Here is a 23,980-nt window from a genome sequence, read left to right on the forward strand (position 1 = left end):
CTCCTCGTCCCACAGGCATCCCACCACTGCCTCACCTGCACCTCCCTCTCTCTCCCCACCCTTCTTTCTTAATTATTATTTTAGTAAGACTGTTTCTAACTTCACTGCTCATTCCGCAATATCCCAAGGGCTACAACTGTTCATTAGACAGAATTTCTGCTTTAATTGCACTGACACAGATGTGTAGGTTATCTGGAAAAAAATTACTAAAATGAGCAGTGAAGAATGGGGCTGGATGCCTTTCTTCCCTTATGTAGAGTTTAATTTAACATTATTTCCCCCCATACCCTGTAAAAGCAGCATCATTCAGTGCATCACGGGTTCACAGAGGAATTAACCCGGATTGTTCCCGCTGCCGAGGTGTGCCCTGCTCCCCACACGGCACCAGGGCTTCCCCAGGGGCAAAAAAGCCAGGTTTGGCTCTGGAGGCAGCAGACTAGGGCCGGAGGGCCTGAGGCCACCAACCCACTGGACTGCAGAGCATGGCCCCTCCACAGGTGCCGGAGCAGAGCCCCGCAGCAGCCCCTTGTCCCAGGAGAGGAGCCGGTGGCTGACACCCTGCCCAGTGACATGTCCCCACCACATGGCAGGATGGCCTGTGTCCCCCAGGCAGTGCAAGCTGGTGACATTCCCCTGAGAGGGGAAGTAACCAAGACCACCAACAAAGCTTTAGGGAAGAAGTTCATGCTGCTGTACTGCCTCGACCCGACTGTAACTTGTGGGTTTTGCTGTAAGGATAGAAAAGGTCCCCAGTGAACTCCTGGCTGCAGCCACCCTGCGTGCTTGTATCGTCATGGCTTTCAGCAACTCCAGAACCATGTCCCTTGGCAAGATGTGGGAGCACCAAACCCTGGCAGGGCAGGAGGCAATGCCACCACTGCTTATCCCCACACCAGGTGGGGAACAGGCTCCTCCGGTGCCCCCTCACCCTCTGCCAAGAGGGAAACCACCAGACACAGAGAAATGTCATTGCTTCTGCTCAACAGTGTCCAGGCTACGAACCCACCATGGCTGCACAGCTGTCAAATCAGCCATGGAGTTCACATGAACTTCCTCTGCAATTCATGCTGGCGAGAGCCAGACACATAATAGCCTTGGATTCACAGAGAAAGAGCTGCCATGTTATTTCTATTTAAAAATCTCTATTTGAGCTTCATACACTCATTCTTCACACGTAATACATGTGCACATACACACAAAATGCTTCTGGATCTGGCTCCCTGCTGCATTTCACTTCATCAAGAGCACTGCCTGGTAGCTATTTCAGGGTTTGGGTCCCTGTTACTATTTAATAGATTTTAATTCTGTAACAAAAAGTATGAATCTGCCAATTTTTTTGTTACATCTTATTGCCAGGAAAAAGAAAAAAGAAAAAATCATACAAGAAACTTGCTACCAACTTCCTTTTCGCACTGTTCTACCCCCTTACCTGCCAGCCCAGGCAGGGGCTGCTCTCTGGGGCCGCAGCACAAGGGCTGGGTGAAGGCTGCGGGAGCATCACCTAGGACAGGGGGGACAGGCAGATGCACACCAAGAGTTCAAGTCCTATCTCTGAATATGTCTAAACGCCATTAAAAATGTCTCCTCCAGCAAAACTCATCTTTGATTTAAGGAGGGGGGAGGGGAAGGGAGGTGGGGATTTCACAAATGCTTCATGTCAAAGAAGTCTATACTGGGGGGGTGGGGAAAATCAAAACTTTCCTTTGTTGCTAGGGGACTTACTTGCTTTGTATCTGCTGAAAACCTTTAAAATTCCGCCATTGTATTTTAAGAAAACCCTGAAACTGAAGCATCTCATGTGCTAGAAATCAAGAGACAGAACACATCCGTTCCATCCTTCATTTCTAAGTACTTCGCTCAGGCCTGACTTCGTTTCATATCTTGGTCCTCGATGCTTTTTGGCAGTTTGCTCTAGACTTACTGGCAAGGGCTAAAAGAATTCTATTTAGCTGGTGTCAGCTGAGCATCTGCGCCTGCAAAAACTGGAGTGGGGGTGATCCTGACTGCATTTCAAAAGCACATTTCTTTTTGGGAGCTGCCACAAGAATTTTAAATCTAAGTGTGTCTGGGTAGCAGGGGGGACTCCCTCCAGAGGGTCCCTGCTGCCATCCCAAGCAGAGCACCCAGTTCTGGGAAGCATTCCTGACCAGTGGGGGGGAAAGGAGCTAGGAAGGCTCCGTAACCTGTGACCCCCCTAACAAAAGGCAGGGAGAGCATCTAGACCCACAGTCTGCTGGCAGGTGAAGGCAAGCATTGTGTGCCTCCACCAGGCAGGCACTGGCGCACCGCAGGACAGGTCAGCAACGCAAGCCCCAGCTGCAGAACCCACAGGGTTCACCCCAAAAGGCACCGGGTCATCAGGGAGGGGAGGGAGCCAGGCAGCCCACCCCTCGTCGCCAGCACAGGAAGGCTGTGGCTGTTGGGGCAGCTCCCGCTCCCCACGCAAATGGAGGAGATCACGGATTTCCATCCTGACCATCCCCGAGTCTCCTTACGCCTCCATGTATTTCACATGTACTATCTTCACTCTCCTAAACACAGCCATTCCGTCTTCCAGCTCAACCACAGGAGGAAACAATAAAAGACGTGCTTCCTTCCACAAAGCCTTTACATTTTGCTTTCCCTGTCCATCTCAGTTAAAAACAGATGAACCACGGTTTTCTGTCTCCACCAAGCCTGGAGACCAGCTCAGCATTCAGAAAAGCCAAATTTGAGACCCAGCTCCAACACGTATTGCGTGTGTGACCCTGGGCAAGCCCTTTGGCTTCTCTGCGTTGTAGGTCCCTGCATATAAAAATACAAATACCCTAAAAATGCTATAGCTAAGCATGAAGAGAAGACAAAAGACCTATTAAAAGCCCTCCTTCATCTCTGCCAGAAGGAAAACACTATTACCCAGTACTTAAAAAGACACACTAAAGGAGAGCAGCTGGGGGTGCAGTGATGCCCCAGCAGAGCAGGGAGCCCCTGGCCAGCCACCCCACACACCCCAGGACGGGGCAGTGCCAGGCCCCCGCTGTGCCCTTGGCCATGCTACCATGGGGGGCGAGAACAGCCCCTGCCCCCAGCACTCCCGGCAGACGGTGGGGCTGGTCCTGCACCAAAAAGCACCATTGCCAACAATCCAGGGATGAGAACTTTTGGCAAAACTGACATGAAACAAAAGCTGTTAGTTTCACTCTTCCCGAAGGAGAGACTACCTCTCAGAAGCCGTGTTTTCTGCCAGAAGACGTGTTCCACATCAGCCGTACAGACACTGACACCAGAGGGACTGGCCCGTGCAGAGCTGGTGGCACCACCCCAGGCATCGGCAGTGCCTGCTGGCATGGGAGCGCTGCTCATGTGGGACCTCGGCCAGTGCAGGTGTCTGCTCCCAGGCTGGACCTTCAGAATTATTGCCTGAAGACAAGCAAAGGCACCCCCAGCAGCTGAGACAGTTTATGTAGCCATTAAAAGCCCATCCCCTTCTGATTGGATGTAAAATACGAACAGCTGAATTTCTGTTACCCTGGCAGTCACCTGATGCCAATCCTTCCCCAGAACACTGTGCACCACATCCATACCTTTCTACTCAGAGAAAAGAGAACAGCGAGTTTCTTCTCCCCCTGCCTCCATCGCTTCCTACCCCATTTCCAAAACATCATCCCTCCTGCAGCAACTCCCTCCCCAGGTGCTCCAGGCTGACGCTGCCTGCGGAGCAGGGAGCTGCAGCAGGATGCGCTGGTGGCACTGGTGGCGTGCACCTGCGCTCTCGGCAAGGTCCAGCCCAAACGTCCTTGCAGCCGGGCACCGGCCACAGCAGCAGCTCATCTTCTGACAACTGCCTGCGATTTATCTTTGGTACACAGGCACAGGAAGACTGACAGATCCTACACTGGGATTTTATCAGCAGTATGCAGTTATGGGAACAAATCCTTTTAGACTACCACAACAAAATGCCCAAACCCACAACAATAAACTAAAGAACAATACAGGGGAGCATGGCAGCAAATACAGAGCATGACCCAGGTTCTAGGAAGCAGAGGAGGTTTGTGTGTCCACTCAGAATTTATTCAAACTTCTGAGAAATCAGTAGACCACACATTTTCATCTAGTTACGTATTTTGCCTTGTGAATTTTGTTTTGTGCAAACCCTTCACCCTGCTCTTTGATTTTAAACAGTTCAAGGACTGCATCCCCTCCTAAACCAGATGAGCGGCTCCCTGGTGAAGGCTCCTCCTCTTTACCCTCCGTACTCTGTGAGGAGCAGAGAGCCCGCACAAGACCCATGGGAACTGCACCCCTTTTCTCTCCCTGTGGGCAGATGGCGGTGCCTGACGTGGCCCCAGCGCACAGCTCTGGGCAGGGGCTGGGGCTCAGCTGAACTGACCTCCCCGCAGCAGGTGAGAGAGTTCCACAACAAAAATTAAGGGTCTGGCATCCACACCGGAGACATCCAGGAGTTACCATAAGACAGTAGAAGAGTCTAAAAACGTAAGAAAAAAACCCAATGAAAGACAAATCTCCCTTGGGTTGGTCTCGGGTGCAGTGGTGCTCCCTGCTCAGGGTTTGTGCTTTGACGTCCCCACATGTGCAGGGCTTTAGCCCAGACACCATGGGGATGGGCAGGAGCATCTCTCCCCGGGGGTCCCAGCTCTGCAGCCAGGACTGGGCGCTCTGGGAGGATGCGGCCATCGGAGGCGGCGATGTCTGGCAACAGCAGCCCAGGCTGTAGCAGCAGACAAGGACCCAGACAACAAAGCCGAGGCAAAACGCCATCAGATAGAGGCAGACATGTCTGGCAGACCACGGCTTTCGGAAGCAAGGAGACTTTCTAGGCATGCCCTGATGTCTGCAAACACCGCTCCTCGCTGGGTGCACAATTAAGCTAACAGCAAGATCGCTAAAGTGTCCTACACCATACTCCAAATACTATCCATCTAATGAGAATAAAAAAACCCGCAAGAGTAGAAGTGTGGCAAAGGAGCAAGCAACTGGAGACTGCAGGGAACAACTCTGCAACAAAAAAAATATTTATATTTCATTTTCTGTTATTCATATTCTAAGAAAACCACGTGTTTTCACTTGCATCTTTGCCTCCCCCCTGAGGCACAAACATACACACAAAATGGGACAGGGAAGACCAGGAAAAGCAGGAAGAGCAGCACAGCTAGAACACATCCCTGCGCACATGCTTTCCTAAATCACAGGACAAAAAAATGGGTACAAGTTTTACAACAGTCGAGCAACAGCAAACATCTTTTGCCAGAGTGAAAACGCTCCAAGCTATGCTGCTCAGAGGAGTGTGATACTGGGCTCCCTCTGCCCACCTGGCTTATCTGCTGAAATCTGTTGTTTAAGGCATTAATATAAAATAAATATAAACAAGTCATTGGTGCTGCCGGACGGTTCCCCTGCGGCCTGCGCCAGCGCTCCGGCAGCAGGGCTGCACTGGCCCCGCACGCCCCGGCTGCTGCCAGCCTGGAGCTGCTCCCACCACAGCAACGCTGCCGGGGGGATGGCAGGGGCCCCACAGCTTTCGTGCATAAGCGAGGACTATCTTGCTGTACAACCAGACTGCGCCATCAGGCTCAAAATAAAGCAACTGAAATAATTATTTCTTGTCTTAATTTAGATCATGACTTTTACTGATAGAGGCTTGATAAAGGTCTAACGAATGACTTGTAGGTATTATGAGCATGTTAAAGATCTGAGTGTGGTTATAAGCCAAGGCCATAAGCTCTGTTGACTTCCCAGGCTCTGTAACAACTGATTAGCCATTTATTAAAATCATTTATTCACCACTTGTTAACACTTTATTTAGTTGTTTCTTCCCCAGCAGGCTCAGGACACCACATCTGAGCAAAGACGCCTTACTTTTGAGGTACTCTCATAAACTCAATTCTAAATTGAGAGAGAGACCCATACACATTACGACAATGTCTTTTAAACCAGCAAAGGCTCTTTTGCAGACATGTTCAGCTCAAATCCAGCAGCCTGGTTCACCAGGGCTCCTGATGCCTGGTTTTGTCCATCCTGAACACGAGCAGCTCTTGCCATGCTTAACAGGAGACTGACATCACATGACTTAAAAAGCTTCAGGTTGTCAAACTACTTTCACAAAATACAGTGAAAGCTTTTTTCCTCAACGTAATGCTGCTCATTAGTTTGCCAGAGCAACAGCAAATGGAAAAGTTCTTGCGCTTAAAAAGACCTAGAGCTTCTGAAGATGCTTCTATATTGAACAGTGGAAGAAAAAATCCCATTCAGGATTACCAAAATGTAGCCAGCTATCGGTAGACAAAAACCATCAGGTTTGCAAAATCAGCCTCTGAAGGCACCACTGCATCCCCCTCTGCGCTCCAAAGAGCGGGTACCGCCGCTCTTGGGGCAAGGCAATGAACCACCCATTTCGTCAACTGAGTAACCAGGGTGTTTATAGTACAGCAGCTGCAATCAGCCTTCATAATTAGATCTTGGCAACTCTTGAAATACTTCACTTACCCAGTTTACCTGGAAAGGTGCGACCTAAACATTCAGTGCCTGGAGACATTTGAAAGAAAAACAGAAAGCATCCGTCAGTGATGCGAGCCACATCCCCCCAGCTCCCCTCTGGGGGACTCACCCTCCACGAGCCCCCCTGTAGCCAACCGTGGCTGGCACCTGCGCCCAAACCTATAACCTCCGCAGTGGCCAGGAGTACCCAACGCGCTGTGAGCTGGGTCTCACCACTGCCAGTAACAACCCCACATGCTTTTCCCACACCGGAAGCTGCGGCACGAGGTCCCGTTCCTCCCCATCTGTGCCTCTTCACTTCCCCAGGACCACTGTCCTGCAGCACTTGTGGCCAACTTGCCCAATGACACGCTGAAGCCTTATGAAGGTTTCCAAAGAGTTTGGGATGACTCAGCCCACCCCAAGACCTTCCCTCCGTAGTGCCAGACCACCTGTGCGTGGCCGGCAGCACTGTGCCATGGGTAACATGTCCTGTGCCATCTCCTCTGCAGACACATGCAGCTGAGCCCTGGCAAACGCTCAGGGTTTCCTGACACCCAGTCCCCAGTGGGGGGCAGAGGCTGGGGGGTGCTGGAAGGGAAGACCCAAAGCAAAATCTAGTTCAAAACCCCAGATGCAATGCCAAGCAGATGTATTTTCAAGTGAGGAAAACTCATGGCTACTCTCTGGCCCATCAGTAAGCAGGGCATTACTAGCTGCAAAACTGGTGGGGTGACGGGACATGGACCCCCCCAGCACCACCGCAGGCCAGGCCAGCACTCTGCAGTCCCACAAGGATTTCACCAGAGAAAACCTGTGTACGGGGCTCTTTTATGAAGCCCATAAGAACCGTCTGTCACTGATAACAGTTAATTGGTACAGATTAGCACCTGCCACAGCGTGATGCCAAAGGAGCCCTACTGGCCCATAAAAGTGTCCTTTACCCAGGGAGGGGGAGGCTCTCAAGACACTGAGTCCTGGGTGCTCACATGCTGCCTGCTCCTCACCTCACAGTGCAGGAGAGCGGCCGGGAGGCTCGAGGGGCCACAGGAACACATCATTCCTCTCAAATAAAGCTTTAGGAAGTTACTTCCCATGCACCTGAGAGGACAGAGATGAGAAAATTTTTCACCCCAGGAAAAGATTAAGAGCCAGAGAGCGGCTGTAAATTACGGCAGCAGCTAAATAACTCGGGCTCCATAGGCTCGGAGTCAGCTCGCTGATTTTAAGTCCCAAAGCAATGGTGCAAACGTGCGGTATTGCTTGCACTCACACGGGAGCCAAAGGCCTCCGCAGGCCTGTGCACTGCCAGCACCAAGCCTCACAGGACAGGAAAGAAAGGAATTCTGATGAGCCACACGCCAATGGGCAGCAACAAGCTGTGACCTCCTCCTCCTCCGCAGCCGGCTTGCTGCAGAGCCCGAAAAGGGGTGGGAGGCCAAAAAAAGAACGGAGACCGAAAAAGGGGCAGGAGGTCAAGGGAAAAGTAGAGGCTGAGAAAAAGCGGAGGCCAAAAAAGTTCTGGGAGGCCCCAAAGGTGTGGGAATCCAAATGAAAGTCAGAGGTGGAGAAAAACCCTCCGTGCCTACCACTGGCTGGATCAAGATCGGCTGTTCTCTGGTTAAATTTCCAGAAGGCACCATCTCTCCCAACACCCTGCTGCGCAGCACAGGGAATGCCCACGTGGGCGCATCCTCCCCTCATGCCACGTCTCACCCAGGACGTTCTGGCAACAGCCCGGGATGCACGGGAGAACTGAGCCTGAACCCCCTGAAGCCAGGCAGGATTCGAGGATGCTGCTGCTCGCCTGGCTCTCACCTGCTCACGTTTGCCCTTTTGGTTTAGCCATGCATCTTGCCAACTTTAAAATGCACACAAGAATTTGCACTTGAAGTCAGTGCTTTAAACTTGACGCTCGGTCCTCCTCCCTTCCTCCATATGTGTAACATTTGTTTTAATGCCATCAGCAGCAGGGAAGAGGCACAGGAGTGTCTGAGCAGCGGGCGCGTGTTCCCTGCAGATGAGTGCCCGGAGCCCTGCTGCAGCCCTGTCCCGCCAGATGTCTCCGAGAGAAGGGTGGCTCATGCTGCCTGCCCACCAGCAGCAGCGAGGAACCAGTAATTATACTGGCTGGACCAACACCTGTCAGTGGTTTTGTCTTACACTGTTTGTGCAACCAAAGAGTCTGCCAACAAAACAAAGATGTACTTAGTCTAAACAGGTGAAAACATGAAACAGGGAATGGAGATGCCATGTTTGTCCCACGACGCCTGTGCAACATGTGCTGGAAAATGATTTTTGGTTTAGCCTGCAAGAAGTCTCCAAAAGCAAGTAAAAGCATTGCATGCACCAAAAAGACAAGTCTGCTGTGGGAGGAGGGCAGAGGACTGCCCGTCCCCAGAGCCCAGCTCTTGGAACTGGCCTCACACAGGGCAGGGTCCAGGGATGCTCTTTGCTGGGTGGCAGCACCAGCACCAACAGAGCCTGGCCCACCAGCAGCGTGGCCAGGAATCCTGCCGGACCAGGCATCCCACCCAGGGCGGCTCGCAGGGCCAGCTGCCCATCAGAGCTGCTCCCTGAAACGCCAGTTGAGAGCAGAAACGCTTGCTCCCACCGCGCCGCATGCCAGGGTCTCTGCGGGCAGGGACTCTCGTGCCGCATTTCCCAACCATGGATCCGGAGCTGGGCAGCGAGGTGCCAGGGGAGGGCGAACACCCCGAAGGACCAAGGGCAAAGATCCCAAAGGACCCAGGCCAGTCGCAGCCTTTCTGCAAGGCAGGAACGCCAGGACCAGCTCCAAACCACACCAAGTCACACCCAAGATATGCTCCCCATCGGCAGATGGGATTTATTGTAGATGATTTGTCCTGGCATAAAACATCAGCCCCATCTCTTGCAGCCTATTTACCAAAAGCCACTAAACATTAAATGGAGGCAAAAAGTGTATCCTAGCAACATCTGGAATTTATCCCTCCCTTCTTCTGGGGGAAAAAAAAAAAAAAAAAAAAAAAAAATCACTCCCTATTCTTTTTGAGACAGAAAAGTGATTATATAGAATTATAATGCTGGAAGAAGGTAGAGGAGAGCTGAGATTTTCTTTGAAATGCTGTTTGGACAATTGAAAAAAGGACAGTTTCAAAGAAGCAACAAACCCTATCTCAGCTTTTTCTGCCCTGTCTCACAGTGCCAGGCCTTCCTCCCATGTGCTGGCTAAGACACTCTTAGGAAAGCAACAGAGTTTTTTTTATCCTTGCAAGACCTTTACTAAGCTAGAATAAAAACCAGCTCTAAGTCCTAACTGGTGGAAGATACACCAAATAAAAAAAAAAATATTCTTTCAGTTCCTGCCAAGAAGATTTGGAGGAGCCTTGTTTTCACAGAAGCACAGAATGGTTTGGGTTGGAAGGGACTTTTAAAGGTCATCTAGTCCAAACCCCCTGCAATGAGCAGGAGAGGTTTTCTGTGGAGAAAAGCGCTTTGGGGACCAGCTTTCCAAAAGAAGACAGGTCAGTCTTTACCCAAGAGAGCCAGTGCTCTACCTCTCCAAACAGAAGAACGGAAAGGCTTTAAATATGGAAACAGGAAAGACTATTTGGATTAATACGAGGATGCAAGGTCAAAACGTGATATCCTGCACTTCCTCACGCTCCCGATCCCTGAGCAGCTGGGTGACAGCCCCCACAGCATCCCCTGGCCCCAGTCGCAACCGGGGAAGCCTTGGTTCGGGGGAAAGCCTCCCAGAGGGAAGCGACACAGTCATTCAGGCCAAGCCCACAGAAGTGCCTCCAGCTACTAAACGACCCAACGACTTCACCTAACTGCATTGACCGGGCTGGAAAACAAAGCTGCAGTCCTTGGCATGTGCACAGTTAGGACGGGACGGCTGCAAGAGTTCTGCATCTTCTGCCTGACAGCAGTTACAACCCCAGTAAGGGATGCCCGGTCCCGTGCCCAGCCCAGCCCTGGGTGGCCACAAGGGGAGACCACAGGGCGATCGCAGGGCAAACCCCCTCCTCACCACACGGAGCCCCAAACAGCAGCTAGGTCTGACTTTGCAAACGAGGGCAAGGCTGTTCCTAGAACCATTACTCAGGCTCCCCAACTCCCATCTCGGCTGCCGGTGGACTGGATGCAGGATTTCATCAGGACATTAAACTCAGAAGATGTAAAATCATTGTCCAAAAAACCAATTATACCTATTTTCGTAACAGCCAATTTAAGCTTGTATTTAGGTCCCCTCACATACCCCTACATTACATAAAGCATTTCTTCCACTTGAAATGTAGCTTTCTAAAGGCCATTTTGCTTAATTTAATAGATGGTTAATGTGGGTCTGCAAATCTCTGGAAGCATAACCAAGGAAGACACATGGCTGCAAGATACAGTGTGATCCCGAGCAAACAGAAAGAAGAGGAGGGGATGAAAAGCATTCCCAAAGCCATGAACCTGCTGAGACTGGAGTGCACTTGTGGTCTGAACAGCAGCAAAACCCCGCGGTCAACTCAAAAGAGAAATTCCTGAACATCCGCAGGCAGCCGTTAACCCAGCCGAGAGCAGTCAGCGCCCGCAGGACAGACCCTTCCCATGCTGCACAACCCAGCCCACGCAGGCGTGCCTCCCTCGCATTTCAAAGAGCTACTTTCTGAACCTAAATTAAATAAATGCAGTCATCTTTGCTTTTTTTTTTTTAAAAAAAAAAAAGCTGCACTAATAAAAAGCTCATAGTGAATCTATTAAATTGAGGCTGTCCATTATGTTTATTGTTCCTTACAATTCAGGCCTGGATGGCAAGTCAATGGATGTTGAGAAGTATTTATCAAGAAAACCCAAGAGAATTATGAAGATTAAAAGCTATCAGCAAGACCAGATGCGTTTGTAACCCCATAGTTTGCTCTGCGCCTTGCTGGGAGCACACAGGATCCCCCAGAAACCTCTGCACCCCCAGTTCCTGAGCCCATCTCTGGCACATCAGTTGACAGCACAGCCATCACCTGCATTCCCTGCAAAAGCTGAAAAAGGTGCAATTTGTACATACTGCTATGAATAAGTCACACTAGACAAATATAAAACGTTAATTGCACGACACGCCAGTGATCGGTATCATTAAGCGCTACACACCCCATGTGTGTGTCTGAGCATGCTGGAGAGAAGACACTGAATGCGAGAGCGCATCTTCCCATTCAAACAAAGTCCCATTACAGTAATATAAATGAAACAACAGAAGTGAGATTCCTGTTATTATACGGGAAATTATTGCAAATTAAGGTAATTTTACTTTGAATTGTGTGAAGCAAATGTCCATAAATCATGTTGTCCCTGAAGTGTCCTGAAGGAAGCACCTAACAGGCCAAGGTACTTTCAAAGCTCAGTCCTAAAGAGCCTAATCTGCATATGCTGGTCTAAGTTACTGAAGTCAAGAGACCACCCTTGGTAAGGTGGAATACCGATGGAAAGAATGAAAAAAATCATAGAAAGAGCAGGACCTGCTCCTCCAGGAAAGCAGCAGAGATGTCTGCCTTCAGCAAAGCTGAGCCCCTGCCGCCCAGGCCAGCGCCGGGGACATCGATGCTCTCCGACCCTCGAGGAACCGGGTCTCATCACACCCATACCTGTGAAGAGCACAAGGAAATTCATCCTGGTTTCAAGGTGACCAGTCCCACCTTGGGTCACGTAAGCTACTGAGCTGTGGATTTCATCCTCCGGGCTCCAACAGCTGGCCACTGCCCTCAGCAGGGTGAGAAACGGCATGGGAAGGTGTGGGAGGTTCGGGGCACAGCTTCGCTGTGGGGGCGGTGCTTTTTGTGTTATTAGAAATAACAGTATTAATCACAATATTAAACAGAAACCACTAAGAGGAAAAATTTCCAAGCTGGCCCGGCACAGAGCCCGGCCCACAGCAGACCCCCAGGTAGCTTCCCCAGGACTGTCCTCGGCAGCTGGAGCCACGGATGTGTCGCACAAGGATGGAGGAGGCAGACAGCAGATTCAGCAGGACAGCTGTAGAGACTCGGGCTTGGAAATGTTGAGTTTTAATGCCGAGCAGTTAGATGTCTTTTGGGAATTCATCCAAATGGCACTGTTTCCTTCCCACTTGCCCTGCAGGTAAATCTAGCATGTGGCTTACACAATCTGTTGACTTAAATAAAGCAAGGGCATACGAAGAAAGCTGTTCAGACATCAGGAGAGGCTCATCAGTCCTTTGGGCAGAAGTCTGGGTCACGTCCTCCCCCACGTCGTGTGCTCAGTGCGCTGGCCAGGGCCCGTCCCCCTCCGTGGGAGCACCCCAGCGAGAGGGCAGTGGGGATGGCCACAGCCTTCACAGTGTCAGGAGCAGGACGACAACATGTTGCCAAATTCTTCCATATTTTCTGCCAGTGCCAATGCTCAAATTTAATTTACAGAAATTTGAGTCCATGAGCTCTGTGCTCCAGTCGAGCCCTTTAGAAATGAAACGCAAACAAGCAGTGACCACACGAGTCTGCCGGGCTCGGGGGACGGGGCCACAGCCACCCCAAACCTCATGGCACCGCCCCAGCTCGCCCCCAGAGTGATGCTCATCCATCGGGTGGATGCGGGCTGTTTCTGAAGCCCTGCGCTCTGCAAGACCTGGCAGGATCCCCCTCTCCCACAGGCGAAGCCCAGCTGCAGCACGAGGTGCGGAGGTGGCAGCGGGATGGAGCCATCCCCGGGTCCACCACCCTGCGCCCTGGCAGTGCTGCAGGCCCCGGCTCTTCTCCATCGCTAGTCCCAAACCCCCTCCCGCTAGTCCCAAACCCCCTCCTCTTCACCACCCACCGGGGAACCCAAGCGCCAGCCCCGGGGTCCCAGCCCCCCCCGCCCCGTAGCCAGCAGGGCAGGGGCAAACTGCCTCCCCCCAGAGCAAAAGACTAAAACCTGAACAAAGCACTTCTGAGGCGGCTGCAGCCAGGGCTGCTTTTGTTAGCGGAGTTACCAAGAGGAAAATGAATTCTCACACTAGCGAAATGGAACGGAGATAGAGGAAGGCTACCTCATAAGATGAAGGTCACCTTACGCCTGAGATTTTAAAGCACTGAAGATGCATTTGGAAGGAAAACCGACTCAGCTGACCACCGCTGTCTCTACTAAGATGGTGCACTGCCATCCTGCCCAATATACAAAGGAAAAATCCTACCACTGATCATCAACGGCAAGTTAATTAAGTATTAGGCCAAATTCTGCATGTAAAGTATATAATGTCTGAGGCCTGCAACACCAAAGAGCTTGACTTTGCTACTACAAATACTCATACTGCAAGTTAATGTCTAAATTTTAAGGAATTTAGAAGAGACTACCATAGCAGTTATGATGGTGAGTTCCTCAGGAGGCAAGCTAGAAGCTCAATCCATCTCTCATATCAGACCTATGTTAACATTTAAATAGGACCTACTGTTGTGATCTTTAGCAATGAGCAGATGTGGTTTTGAGTAATGGTTAGTGTTACTTAACCGGTTATATTCACTAATGTAATTGACACCTATTCCATCATCCTTAATACACCCACTTCTTTCTCCGATACCATAAATAGATTAGAAAAGTTTCTGCAGATGGCCATGACCCCATTTGTTTGTGCACTTAGCCATGTATGAATCACTCTTGGCTTGTAGCAGCACTCTGGAATTACTGAAAGATAACTAGTCGGCACAGACACCAATAAATGAATCATGCTTTCCACAAGACCAAACCTTTGGGCTTTTACAGAATCCAATTACAAAGTAAGAAGAAAAGAACAAAGAAATTAGTCAGTCTATTTGCACAAAGTCATGCAGAGTTGATTCATAGTTTTACAGAATTATTACTGACAAACATTTGTAGGGGGTTAGAGTAACAAACCAGCTACTTAACATATTGGACAGAATGAAGAGATCAAAAAAAATCCCCAAACCACGTCCTGCATATATTCTTTAAAAGTACTATTGATTTTTGTGCAAGTACCTCTTTTCATTCTTAGTATGCTCCAAGCCTGAGGGTTAATCAACTTTGATTCTCCAAGGCTGAATTCTGCTTTGCTGAGTTGCTTGGGCCAAGTTTGCGAACGTGGGAAATGCTCTTGCCCCTGCTGGAGCGCGCACCTCGTGCCAGCAAATCCCCACGGGCACGAGTTGGGGCTCGCGAGCGGAGCAGAGAACTGCCATGGGCAAAAGCACCTGCCCTTCTAAATGCACATTTTGAATGTATACTGCAAATGAAAAGATTAGCCAGTCTGAGGCATTTTACTGAAGATAAGTGTGAGACTGAATACACTGAACACAACTGTGTGAACCATTTAAAAGCACTGTGGACATCCACTAACACCGACAACTTGTGAGGCAAGTTTCAAAAGATGTGCCAGGTACCTCTGTATAACGCCACAGCCTGTGACAACACCAACACACATCACGCACAGAGAAAAACACACCCTCTTCTAGGTGGAGCATAAGCCTCCTCTTGTATCAAGGAGAAACTGGAAGTCTGAACACTGGGAGAAAAAAAGAGATACCGTATCAACTACAACCACAGCAATGCTGTATGCGGTGGAAAAAAAAATTAAAAAAAAAATCAAAAGGTGATGGGGGACTTGGTGCCAACCTGAGCCTGAGATATGTATCGGTGCATTGGTTGCATCCCTGAGTGTGATGGCTGAATTTACAAGTCTCATGACAACGCAGCCTCACACGCTCCACATCAGCATCCCATACCACAGAGATACGCAGAATAACAAGGATAAAGTCCAACTGAACAAAGTCACTGACATTTTGGAAAAGGAGGTAAGTTAAATGTATACATGATGCTATTTGTTTAAGGCCTTCCAGCAATGCCACCCTCTACACGTCACTGAAGACCCAACTTCACGGGCTAATTTAGCTTGCAAATGACATGTGTGCCCTCTTCTACACACCAGCTGAACCTGGTCCACAAGCAGAGAGCTGCCAGCCTGGTACAGCTTAGAGTCACAGCTCAACAGAGGTGAAAAACAGCACCTGAAGAGCTAACACAGAGCTCTATATCAATTTGGGAAAACTTCCTTAGTTTTCCCTCATGCTTAAGGCTGCTCATTTCCCAAGGGAGATATAAACTCTACCCCAAACTGGCTACAAGAAGGAAAGATGCTACACAAGATTTAAATGAAAATCTTAACCATGGAATCATGGAATCACAGAATTTCAGAGTTGGAAGGGATCTCTAGAGATCATCTAGTCCAACTCCCCTGCTAAAGCAGGATTTCCAGTTCCTACTCTCTCTCCTACTCTACCCATACTAAATAAATTAATGCAACAAGCTCTCTTGTACAAGAATATGTAGGTGACAACAACCTTCTCCCTCCAACGAGAGTTGATCTGTGCCGTAGCCAGAAGGGGAAGAAAAAGGTTCCTAACAGCACCACTACAGCAGCAGCGGGTTATCTTTAGAAAGCTCGAGTCACTAGAATCAAGGTCTTCAGGTGCAACGCAAGACTAAAAGGATGCACATGCTAAACAGTAACATGTCTTTTAGAAGGGAAAAAAAAGATATATAAGGAACCTGCAATATTAGGTGGCTACTTAGATAAACACTGTACAACATACTGCAGCAAAAATGCTAATGCAAGTTTAGGTTTCACACTGGAGATATTTCAAAAGATTTGCAAAGCTTTGATAATATTTAACATCTCTACTAATTTCCTTTTTGGTGTAATCATAAAATTAACATAGTAGGCAAAAGATCTGGGATGAGCTACAAGTTCTAGCTGGCTCCAAAGCCAGCAAGAATAATGTGTGCTGTTACTATTTTCTCTCAAAACATACCTCTGCAAAACTGACTTAAAACGAGAAAAGAAATTGTGAAACTGTCATTACAAAGAAGCATTTAAAACACAGATCAAAGTGCTGCCTTAGAAGCTGTATTCCTTGCCAAATCATCAAAGCTCTCTTTACTCTGAATAGCTCCCCAAATCCTCTGATTTGGATGATAAACTCCTACAGCTGAAATTTATCTGCTTTAAAAAAAACAACAAAACAAAACCAAACCAAAAAAACCCAAACTCCACAACTCCTCTCTCTGGTTACTGACTGCCTCGTTAACCAGTTCATTTTGAACTACTTTCTTGTATTACTCAATCAATTAACTTTCCCAAATGTGTTTATACCTGTACACATACAGAGCACTCTGATACTTTTTCAGGTATTGAAAACTCGTCAGCTCTCCGAGGTGCGGACACCTATGGCCGCATCCCGCAGCACTGCGGTGCCACCGGCTCAGGTGGCCGTTCCTGCCGCGGTGGCACTGTGCCCGAGGCCGGCACTGCCGTGATCCCGCTGCACCGCACCCTGCGCTCGCCCCTCGCTCCTCCAGGAGCTCCACCACCACGTCCAGCACAGCGAGGAAGCGGCAACGCAGCAGCCCCACACCCTCAGCTCTGAAGGATGGATGATGGCTCAGGTCCTGCCCTCAGGGAGGGGACCCTTGTGCCGAAATCCTCCCTGTTCCTCTCCAGGATGGACTCGGCCGCGCTGCTCACACCCAGAGCAGGTCTCTGATGTGTCTCCTCACCTGGGATCTGCCCAAGTGCCCATCTGCCACCCAAAGTAATTATAAAATAATCATCCAGTAATTTCGCCACACAGACGGGAAGAACACCGCGTAAAGCATCCCCATTGACATTAATGATTCCTTTGCTTTATGGATGTCTGGGAGTGTGCTCATGGTGTGAACCAAGTTTCCATGTAATTGCAGCAAAGTGGCCCTCATACCTCTCTCCTTGCAAGCTTTCCAGAGAGGCTTTATTACTTTGATGAAACACGCCAACAACAGATCCATCATGTATCAGAGAACGTGAGGGATCTGGTAAGACAAACCACACACCACACATGGAATCTCCTTCCAGGAAGCAAACTGGTAGTCAGTTTTCACATGAAACACCATTGCAAATAAATGACCTTTTTTAGCTAATTAGGGTTACCAAATTTTGACGGTTACTATTACCTGAAACAAGCCCAACAGACATGACTGTACAATGAGTTACTCAGGAAAGAAGCTGGATTGTAATTACTAGTAGTGACACCGTGTATTTTTGTACTTCCCTTGGAAAGGTCTCCTTATGTCTATCCATTTATAATTTAGGTTTACAAATGCATTCTAAAACTGGATTTATCTAGCCAGCAACTCTCAGCCTGGGAAATCCAAAAATATTAGTATACTTGGTGAACAACAGCCAATAAAAATAAGTAAGAACATATATTTGTTGTTACTCTTCTCTCCACTTGCAAAGGAAGCAGCCGTAGTTCAGCTAATTCAACATCCTGAAAATTTACAGGTGATCCCAGCCCCTACCTTGGGAATTCCTGGCTTTAAGGAAAGGAATATGGTTGCTGTTTCCCACACACCCTTCAGTGACGGACCTCTCACAACCAGGATCTGAAAACATACTACTAAATAAAATGAAGGCAAACCAATGACTTATTCAGGGGGCAGAGGATGCCTCCATGGCAGAAGGTCAGACATTCTCCTCTGAATATACCCTGATACCGACTGAAAAAGAATTAGCCGTATCTTGTCTCCACTTTGCATTATATATGATCACCTCCGATTCTACAGGATCACCTCTGGTGCCGTGTGTGTGTGCCGGTCCCGCTGTGCAGCACAACGCAATCCAGGTGTTCACCCAGAGGAGAAAAAAAAAAAGTTTGACTATTTTCCTCCCATTTCCTCCTCTGTGTCTTTTCATTCTCCCATTTAACACTGATTATAAAACACTAAGATTAAAATCACTGCCTGAGGGCACAAAATAAACTGTAATTTTAAGACCCCCATGCTCTCAGGCTCAGGGAAGTAGGACTTCCCCTGCCCTCGGTACGAGAGGTGGGACGTGCAGAGCTGGGACCATGGACTGCAAAGGTTCCCAGGATGGCCAAGGGCACCCACAGATGGTCCTCAGGCCACTGTAAGAAGAAGTCACCTGTGCTCTGCTCCCCTGGGTCGTACCTTGGGACACTGATCATGGCAAAAAGCAGCACTTGTCACGGAGACATGTCCAGAGCTGGACATGGGGACCTCCCCAGCATGGCGGAGGTCAAACGGAGACGCCACAAACTGGATATACTCTGTGCAAACACTTTCGGGCTTGCCGAGACACTGGTAGCAGTTCTGGCTTCCCTCCGTGTCCCTGCCTCCTGGAGGAAAACGGGGCGGCATGCAAGAAGTACCTGGCTATCACCTACTCTGCCCCAGAAAACACCACCACTGCTGCTGACACAGTGTCAGGAAAGAAACGTATTTGCCAAAAAAGCAGTCTGAAGTGGAAAGGAGATGTGATCCCTGGTTGAGCCATCTGCGTTTGGTTTGTTATTAAACCAAAGAATGTGAAAACCTAGAAGTCCTCGCTTGGGCAGACACCCACTCTCATGGCCGGCTCGGCCCAGCCCGGGGACCCTGCTCCAACACTGGCCTCAGGGAATGGCTGCCAGCGAGGGATCGGCCTCCCTGCCTCGCCTCAAGGTAATGACACCTTGCACCTCCCCAGCGCTTCGTCCGGCATCACCGCGCGCAGAGCCACCGAGAGCCGCCTGCCCTCAGAGCCACCCCTCGCGGAGACACCCGGTGCCTGGCAGAGGCAGGGTCCCAGCCCTGGCACCCGAAGCCCGGGGAGGAGCCCCTGTGGGTACACAGCGAGCACAAGGCCACGGTGGCTGCAGTGGCACCGGGGCGGGCAGCAGGCACTGTAGCAGGCACCAGCCACGCCGGCGGCAGGAGCCCAGCTCCCTGGGCCAGCCAGTGGGGAAGCTGGGCACGCAGCCTCACTCTGCTCCCTGCACCAAATAATTAGTTATTTACAGGCTCTTCCACCACGACAGCCACCCCTGACCTCTCTCGCCCGGCCGCAGCGCTTGGAGACCACTGCCGCAGACGTCTGGCTGCTTCACACTGCCCGGCATACCGGCACTGCAGCCCCAGCGGGTGAGACTCCACACCCCCGCCCCCAAAAAGCCCTTTCATAATCCTAATCTGGGAGCGCCACACACAGAAACCAGCTGCTTCCTCCACCGCAGCGCCGCAGCCTGCCACACAGGATAAAGCCTGCAAAGAAATATTTTTGGGGATCACTTGTACAGTTAACCTAATTAGAGGGTTAAATTAAAGAGTTTACAGTTATGCCATTTTCCTGAAGCATTCCTGCATGGTAACTTTTGGGTAGAAAATTAAATAGCATCTGGTGGTAGCTGCTCTGAGGTTCCCTCAGAGTCATATTAGAAAGATAAATAAAATCAAGCGACTGGAGGGGGAAAAAAACTGTATAATGAATTTATCTCAGGGAGGCTGAACACCGTCCTTTCCACCAACCCCAGGCGGAGGAAGCAGCTCCTGCAGTGCAACCAAAGCCCTCCTGCACCACGGAGGTGAGCCAACACTGCCAACGCAGCGCAAAATAAATAAATAACATCGGTGATAAAGAAACCCAGACGAAAACGAAATAAGGAAGGGCAGCATTAAGGGAGCCCGATCCAAGGTTCCCGGGAGCTAATAGGAACTCAGCGCCCACGTGCTGGGACCCCAGGGCTGACACAGGGGACGGGCACGGTGTCCCCCCGTGCACTTCACTGTCCCCAGCCTCTCACAGCCCCCCATCCATAACTGGCACCTGCCTCCTACCAAGCCTTTCATACGCTGAAAAAAATAGGAAAAAATTACAAAATATGCTACTTCTAAGAAGTCAAAGAATAAAATTAAAAGCCTGAGTTGTTCCAACAAAACCTCATGCCAAGAGTTAGACTGGAAGAGAAGCTTTTTCTTCAAAAGACATTACACATTTCAATTCACAACTTTTATCATAACCATGAGCCTTGATCAGACACAAAGTAAAGTCTCTCATCCTTGCAATTCTCTGGGACACGGTTTATGTTCACCAACTGGCTGACACAAAGAAGAACCGTATCTTCATTATTTATACACTGCTATTGGTATGCGCATCTAACCCGGCCTGTTAAAGTCAGCAAAGAATAATAGTCTATTCAGTACTGGTAGTGTTAATAAAATCAGGCAAATCCAGCTTAGTTTTGTCTGAACACGAATGAGATTAAATCAAGATTAAATGTGCATACAGGACAAAGGGTATGGTTTATGCTAAAATTCAGAATGAAGACTTTTTAGTACTCAGTATACAAATGCCTACAGACCTTCCCCGGGACTTAAGACACCTGACTTAAACAACGATGAAACTGGAGAAGGCGAAGGCAGACGACACTGGACAAAAGCCATCCAAAATACCAAGGGACAGATGCTGGCTCTAAAGTACCGCTCTGCAGCCCCGCTGGAGGTAACGGGGCTGATCCTGTGCTAGCAGAAACAGGCACAGCCCAGCTGACTTTCCCCTGCTGCACCAAGCGCGAGCCTGCCCCACCACAGTGCCAGGAATATATGCAAAATCGAGACTCTTTCCCAAGTTTTCATTCTGGGACATTTTGCATTAGTCTGTGTAGGGTTTAGATTTCACGGCACAGAACAAGGCGTTAAGCTGGGCACAGTCCTGACAACCCACCCAGCCCGGCATGCCTTGAAAATCTTCCCATTACAGAAAATACCACTTGCTTTAAATTGACAGAGAAACCAACTCATTTCTCTTTCCTCAGCAATAATACGCTTTCTCTCTCACCTCCATGCACTTCATTTCCAAGAGCGAAAGAGCACATACAAAAGTAGTGCGTATTTAGGTCAGGCATCGAACTCACTGCTACTCTGCAAGGGCTGAAAAATGTTAATAAAAAAAGGCAAACAGCCCTTCACAAGAAGAAGCCCACAGGGGCTGGAGAGGCGGGGGGGGGATGGGACAGGTTCCCAAATATAAGCCCTACTCGGGTGTCAGGACCGCAGTGCTCCCGCCCCAGCCCCCGGTAAGGCGAGGAGGGGGATTCACACGGGGCTGGTGGAGACCCCGGAGGAGCCGGGGGTCGGGGCCCCCCCGCACCACCACGCGGGGGGGGGGGGGGCGCGCGGCAGGGGCGGCCGCAGCGTCGCGGAGGCTGGAGGGGCAAGATGCGGGAGGCGACGGGGCCGAGCCGGGATTTCAGGCAGCGAAGCCGGGAGGGCGCGGGGGGGGGCGGAGAGCGCGGGAGCTGCCGGCCCGGCCCGGGCTCCGTCGCTCCGCGTCACACCCGCTCCGGACACCGCGACAGCAACAGATGAGCGGGCAGAGCTCGCACGGCGGGGGGAAAAGCCCAACCCCAGTCGCTCGGCGAAGGCGCATCGCGGCGAAGGGTCCCGGCGCTGGCCACAGCGCCCCCGGGAACTTCCCCGCCCACGGCGGAGCGCCGCCGCACCCCCCGCTCCCGCACCCGCGGCGTCGGGCCGGCCCGCGGCAGGACAAGTACTTACTGATCTCCATGCTCTGGAACAAAGACCTTTTGCAGTTGCATGTGCAGGACACATTGGGCTGAATAGCTACGGCCGTGCTGTTCAGACCCATGAAGTTATACATTTAAAAAAAAAAAAAAAAAGAAAATGAGAAGAAAAAAAAGAAGGCGGCGACGGCGACACAAAGAACTTCACGGCCGCCGAGCGCTCTCCGGGCAGCACCACATAAAGCCGGGGCTCCTCCTCGGCGCGGGGGGGCGGGGGGAGGGAAATGCAGCTGCGATCAAAAATTGGAAATAAAAACCCCAGCCCGGCGCGGCGCAGCGCCCCCCGCAGCGGGGCGGCGGGGCTCGGCGGCTGCTCCGCGCCCCCTCGGCCCGGGAGGCGGCTGGGCTGGGGCGGGCCGCGGCGGCCCCGCACTTTTGTGGGGCGCGGCGCTGCGGGAGCGCGGAGGAGCGCGGAGGGAGCGCGGTGCCCGCCCGCCCGCTCCGCGCCCGCCCGCTCCGCTCCCGCCCCCCGCGCTCATTCACGGCCACGGGGACGCGGCCGCGCGCCGCCGCCCGCCGCGGGCGGGCTTCGTGACGTCAGCGCCAGACGGGGACTGCCCTGTCCTCGCGCCGCCGCCAGGCGGGGGCGGGGCCGGCGGGCGCGCGCCCCGGGCCGCCCGCGCCGTGGGGGGGGCACGGGAGGGCGTCGGGATCGCCGCAGCCCCCGGTCCCGTCCCGGCCCGGCCCCGCAAACAGCCCCAAAAGCGCCCGGATTTGCCCGTTCTGCGGGAAGGGCTCTCGCCGGATGGGGTCGGTCCCGCGGCGCCCGCCCCGCCCCGGCCGGCGGCTGCCGAGTCGTCCCCGTCCCCCCCCGCCCCCGGCACGAGAGCCGCCGAGCTTCGGGCTTTCTTCGCACGGAGCGTTCCCAAACGCAGCGTTTCAAAGAAAAGACAAGAACGATTGGAAAAGAAACGGGGGCGGAGAACCTGCAAGTGGCGGTTTGGCCGCGGCTGACCCGGTGCAAACGCCGCCGGGAGCCCCCCGCCGCCACGCGCAGGAACTATTTCCCGGTTTTGTTTCAAACCACCCACTTTAAAACAGAGCGACCCCGTTCACTTTCTAGACAGGTAAAAGGGAAAAAACCTCTTCCCCGAGTGCTCAGTGTGCCAAGTTTTAGTCAAGACAGATTTTTTATTTTTTTTTCCTTGGGAAATAAACCTGTGAAAACAGAGGTTTATAATGGAAAATGCTGAAACAAGCTTAACTATAGTGGTGTGAAGTGGCTGCTATAATACTTGGTGAGTCCTGTTACTGGGAGATAGACAACTTCGGTTATCTTCTAAGAAAGCCTATTTTTCCATAGTTCCTGATAGCTCTGATTCAGGATTTGGAAGGATCCAGAGTTCCCAGCTCCTGAGAGATGGTGCTGGGAAGATTGCACCAAGAGTGGCACTGGCCACCAACCCAAATCTTGTACAAAGCTGCAGAAATCACACAAGACGGATCATGTCGAGGGTCAGGTCCGGTCATGGTGGCACTTACTGAGTAAGGTTTAGCCTTTATTTCCCCCCCCCAAAAATGGAATTTATTTTTACCTGACCACTTACAAACTAATGTTAAATATGTGCCAGCGCTTTACTCCTGTGGAGCCATGCAGTCCTGTGAAAATGCCCAAAGAGAAGGAAGGAGGAATTGCTGGGTTGTTTAGTCGTTTACTCTTTGCCACTTGACAGATGGTGACTCCCAACAATTACTAATCCAAAGGAAACACGGAAGAGGATCTCACAGCTGTGACAGAAATGAGCTTTGAAAAGTTTGGGCTCCCCAGCACTGAGCAGACATGAGTTATTGTACAAGTGCCGTTCCCCGAACGCAGGGGGGAGCGGGGGATGGTGCGCAGGCCCGGGAGAGGACAATTACCTGGAAAAAAAAAATCTACACTAGAACTGGAAATAAAGCATTTCCAGTCCTTTTTTTATATTTTGATCCCAGCCTCAGTTTCCTCACGGGTAGTGTGGGAGGGGAAATTCTTACCTGCCTCCTGGCCCATTCCTTCATGTTGGTCCTGAAGTCTGTTTCTTTTGTGACAGTCAAATTTCTGTAAATGAAAACATGGAGCAGCGTTACCTGTTACAAGGACATGGGCTGGGGTGAGTGGGAGCCCACAAGCCCCAGAAAGGTCAGCCCGAAAGTTAAAG

The 23,980-nt window shown here is 50.9% G+C and overlaps 1 protein-coding gene across 2 annotated transcripts in view; it reads right to left on the reverse strand.

The window, feature by feature from the left end:
- The window catches only part of PMEPA1 (prostate transmembrane protein, androgen induced 1), a 45,605-nt gene extending 23,299 nt beyond the window's left edge, over window positions 1–22,306 (reverse strand). The window contains exon 1 of one of the 2 annotated variants that reach the window (XM_074605017.1): window positions 21,817–22,306. In XM_074605017.1, coding sequence (XP_074461118.1) covers window positions 21,817–21,919 — 103 coding nt within the window. In that variant the 5' untranslated portion in view covers window positions 21,920–22,306. The remainder of the gene's footprint in view (window positions 1–21,816) is intronic. The other variant, XM_074605015.1, reaches the window with a different exon arrangement.
- Between the last annotated feature and the right edge of the window lie 1,674 nt (window positions 22,307–23,980).

The sequence above is a fragment of the Larus michahellis genome, chromosome 12 (assembly GCF_964199755.1).
Source record: "Larus michahellis chromosome 12, bLarMic1.1, whole genome shotgun sequence".
NCBI lineage: Eukaryota > Metazoa > Chordata > Aves > Charadriiformes > Laridae > Larus > Larus michahellis.